General features: G+C 39.9%; 1 protein-coding gene across 1 annotated transcript in view; it reads right to left on the reverse strand.

Annotated features, from left to right (window-relative positions):
• The window catches only part of lrguk (leucine-rich repeats and guanylate kinase domain containing), a gene marked incomplete at both ends in the record, with an annotated part of 35921 nt that overhangs the window by 15312 nt on the left and 15609 nt on the right, over window positions 1–5000 (reverse strand). Inside the window, one exon of the mRNA XM_083662187.1 lies at window positions 2302–2398. Coding sequence (XP_083518313.1) covers window positions 2302–2398 — 97 coding nt within the window. The remainder of the gene's footprint in view (window positions 1–2301; window positions 2399–5000) is intronic.

A 5000-nucleotide genomic window follows, 5' to 3' on the forward strand; every position in this document is an offset into this window, starting at 1 on the left:
CAAGTTGGGGGGGAAATAATGAGAGAATGTTTTAGTGTACCATCACCACAGACCACTTTACTACCACAGTATTCATCACCTTACCACAGTTATGAGCGACATTAATCTCCTCAATTGGATATAATACTTGACACACACATATACGAACCCAGCCTGTTCTGTCAAGAGTAATAATCTCAGTTACTTCCCGTCTTGCGAGCTGAACTCTTGACCCCAGTGGTCAGGGCAAAAAGCCCTCTCTTTGTTACTTCTCACACATGACCCCTGACCTTTTGTCTATCTTCTTCTGGGGCAGTTTTATTTGAGCGGCATAATTTATCACTCTCAACAAGCCTAAAGCCAGATCCCAGCTTGGAATACAGCTTGCACACTTAAATGTAATACCTGTTCTTTGGTTTGGGTTAGGAATAGTGAATGCCGACCCACAGTGGATGGCAATAAAATCTAACAAAGCGTTATGGTTTGCAAATTCCTTATAAAAGAGTATTGTCTGTATTTTATATAACCTGCACATCTGTTTGATACTTCAATTCAAGTTGTCCCCTAGCTGTAAGCCTGAGTCAAACAGGAATTAAAGTTTCATCAAATGCTGTGTTCGTGTGCATCATCCAACCTAAATTAGTCATAGAAAAGCATTGAAAGTCAAACAACCATTTACCAATGTCACTTACAGAATGGCAGAACCATATGGGATTTAGTTTGGCTGTTGTCTTGTGATTCCATATTACTGTACCAGACTTGGCAAGCACTCAGCCAAAATGACAGCAATCTAATCTAATCTTCCCCGTATTTACGGCCCAGTGACAGTAGTACTTAGGACTGCTGATTGGGGTTAATTTTGTATAAGAACAGCTACAAGGAGTAGATACAAGATGTTATGATTAGATAGTTACAGAGCAGTACATCTGGGGAGGGAGGGAGGGAGGGGGAGTGGAGGGAAGTTGGCAACAAAGGAGACAGATGTAGAGGGAGGGATAGACAGTAAAGTTAAAGCGATCCACTTCCTCTGTTGGAGCAGACAAATGGCATGGATACCAGCATCAAAGCTGTGCCTGTGTGTAAATCACTCCCTGACCCAGACCTCTATCCTTCATCCCAACACACTTACATAACAGCAGCTTGAAGAGAGGGACGAGCTGGGAGAGAAAGCAAATGTGCCCCACACCTCAGGCCTCCGATCTGGGACTCATTTTTCTGACGCTAAACAATATTTGATGACTCGTAAGATTAAACGATATGAAAATTTCATATCACGATTATAGTGACCAAAATTATCACAGTTATCAGTATTATCACGGTAGGTATTGTTAAAATGTGCTGACATTTTTCAAAAAGTACTAATACACTCACAGAAATAATTTCACCAAGTTTTATATTGAAAACTCAGACCCAAAGAGGATTGATACACTCACTGAAATAATTTCTCCAAGGCTGCGCGTCTGCATCTGGACAGTATTTACCATGTTTTTCAAAACGTACGGTTATCGTAAGGAATTTTATTAGTTATCATTCAAACTGGTTATCATTTGATCCCTACAGTAAGTGTTGGTTTGATGCTTTTGTTATCTTTGAGGAGTATGACAACACATCTGAAGTGATGAATGAGAGATGGATACTTTCAATTCACTCAAATACAAAAACTTGGTGTCTGATGATCATGCATAGGAAATCTACAGAGCCTGGCAGGGGCCGTTCTGTAAGGAAGATGTATTTTGTGGTATATAAAACGAGCTTGAGTTAAAAAGTATGTGAATAGATATAAAAGGTGCATAATCATTTGGACAATGCTCTATAATATCCCTCAAGTCTGCATATTGATGACGGCAAAATCCATGAACCTACTTACTAGTGTCTGGCAAGCGTTAAGTATTGCCTTGATTTCTCATCCACTGAGTTTGTTTTTTTATTACCTAGCAGGCTTTAATCAACAAATATATCCAGTATACCTTAACAAAAGCCTCATTCAAATAAATATCTTTATTCAAGAAGATATCAGGCCTAACTAGGCCTAACTACTTCTAAATAAATCATAAACAATAAAGTAAATTCAACTAATTATGGCAAGTGAGTTAAATCGGTTTGAAAATTGCTCAAGGAGATAAATCGAGCAGTAAAAAAAAAAACATCTGCACATTTGATTAACTTGTGGGTATGTGTTAATTAATTTGTCAGCATGAATTATGAAATTGTGACTACAAAACCAAATTGTGGGCTCGAAATGTATATTTTATTCTCCTGTGGCCACTCCCAGGCTCTGTACAATTTAAAGTGATGAACTGAAAGCTTCATTAAGTAACACACCATGTGAATCAAGTTCTGGAACTCTTCCTCACTGACAAAATGGTAGTCACTTCCATCCTCCTCTCCAAAGTAGGGCGCCCTTGTGGTGTGACAGGCTCTGTCGGAACACGCGCACGCACGCACGCACGCACGCACGCACGCACGCACGCACGCACGCACGCACGCACGCACGCACACACACACACACACACACACACACACACACACACACACACACACACACACACACACACACACACACACACACACACACACACACACCTGAGTCTGGGTCATTGTGTAACACATCCAGCCATATAATTTATGAGGACTAGGTATTTGAAATATCCTGGGTCTGCAACCACTAAAGAGGGCCAGTAGGGGGGCTAAGAGACAGGACAAGCCCCCTGGGCTCTTGGAATGTTCCAGACAGTTAAACAACCACCAGGTGAGAGCCAGAGAAATGCCATCACCAGCAGATGCGAGTTTGACCTTCATACTGCCAATTAGGGGTGGGGGGAAAAATCGATTCACCTAAGTATCGCGATTTTTAATGTCACGATTTTTTGGATCGATCTTTTATTCCAGAATCGATAATCGCAAACTAAAAAAAAAAAAAAAAAAAAAACATTTTTTTTTTTTTTTTTTTTTTTGGTGCTTGCAGTCAGGCCACTCACTGAACAGCAGGCCAGGCGCCGCCTACTGGTTTACTAGTGGTTTTATTACTTTATTAGTTAGTCTGAAGTAATAATTACACTTCAGGGTTAAAGTGGGTGCATCTCATTGTAAAATTGGACTTCAAACGGCCCAAATCTGGCTTCAAACGGCCCAAATTTCACGCGCGTTGGCCCATATCGGCCTGGCCTGCTTGGTATCTAATGCCCGGCCTGAATTATGATCCCAGTCCGCCCCTGTTTTTAACTATATCGCCCAGCCCTACTCATGATATATAATATACAGTCTCTAGTGTATGATTCAACTTTTCCCATGTTCTAATCTAGTGTAAAAAAGCAAACAAACTGAAAAAATAAAAGAAAAAAATAAACAAAAATCGCAATAAATCGTAATATCGAATCGCAATAATCGTAGAATCGCAATACTTAAGAATCGCAATATAAATCGAATCGGCACCCAAGAATCGTGATAGTATCGAATCGGGAGATAAGTGAATCGCCACAGCCCTACTGCCAATGTGTTGTCACTATATTTTGTACGTGGGCTATGTGTCTATATTTCAATAAGGAAGCATGCTATTGGTCACTTATCGTGTTTTTGCCAGGCAGCTGGCTGCTGGCCTAAATCTGGCTCTGTCTGAAGCTGACTGACTGACTGATTGACTCACAACCCTGAGCAAGTATCCGATGATGTCACCACGGGAGGTGACATCTTCAGAGATCAGAGCAACTGTCACAAAACATCGATGATGTCATAAGTCCTATGTCAATTATATCATTAGTGATGTCATAATTCCAACTCTAACACACATGCTGCCTGGTATATACTAGGTTTCGCCTAGTCTGGTTTAAGATGATTACTTTAAGCACATAAGATAAAGTACTGTATACTTGACAAGGGAAATGATATTCAGTGGAGATGGATAGATAACTGAGGACCATTGTGATAATACTTAAATATTTTAATTAAACTTAAGAACATTTTAGATTAGAACTCCAATTGCTGTTGGCTTCTTTATCATCTCACACTACTGCTGCCAAACTGTTCAGGGGGGGAAGAGAACTGCGGGAATAGTGTGATCCTCCGCCGCGCAACATCCTCCTTGCTGTCAGGTGAAAAGAAGCGACTGCACATGTATCGGAGGAAGCATGTGCTAGTCTACGGCTCTCCCCAGATCAGCAGAGGGGGTGGAGCAATGACCGAGACAGCAAGGGGAATTGGCCAAGTATATATATTTTTTTAATATTTTATTTTCCTTTTTTTTTTTTAGAAGAACACATAAACAGACGAACAGGCTCAGACACAGGAAAAGAAAAGAAAGAAAAAGCATACATACATCATCAACATTCAATATTACAACATGGTGCTACCAGTCGCATAAGGTGCTAATATGTGCTTGTAAGAGAGGTTGTGCATGGGATCGCTCGCACACAAGGGCTCTATGAGAAAGCAGGTGGGGGTGTCATCCGTCACCCCTAACCTCATCGAGGTAGGCTAGAAACCCTAACCTCATCGAGGTAGGCTAGAAACCCTAACCCAGAGGTTCTCAAATGTTTTTCAGCCAAGGACCCCTTACAAGATAGAAAATATACCGGGGACCCCCTCATTCTGATTTGTGATTTTGGGCTAAGCTTAATTGTTTCCACGGTAACGTGCTTGACTTTTGATTTGATAGGTTTGTTATTAGAATGTAATCCATGAACCATTTTAGATTTAAAGCATAAACTATTTTCGTTGAACTATGAAGATTTTGCAATTTATTTTTTTATTTTTTTATTACATTACATTTACATTACGTCATTTAGCAGACGCTTTTGTTTTGTCCAAAGCGACTTACAATATCACAATTTGTCAACAGTCCAGAAAACCACTATGCAACACAATAAATGACAGCCAAGATATTTTGATAGACTAGCACCATGTAGGAAGTAGTTTGAGAAGGAATAAGTAACATGTAGCATTTTCTTTTTAATTATAAAAAAAAAAAAAAAAAAAAAAAAAAAAAAAAAAAAAAATTACTTGAAAACTTTTCGCGGACCCCCTGG

This window comes from Poromitra crassiceps (genome assembly GCF_964638095.1).
Source record: "Poromitra crassiceps genome assembly, chromosome: 2".
NCBI lineage: Eukaryota > Metazoa > Chordata > Actinopteri > Beryciformes > Melamphaidae > Poromitra > Poromitra crassiceps.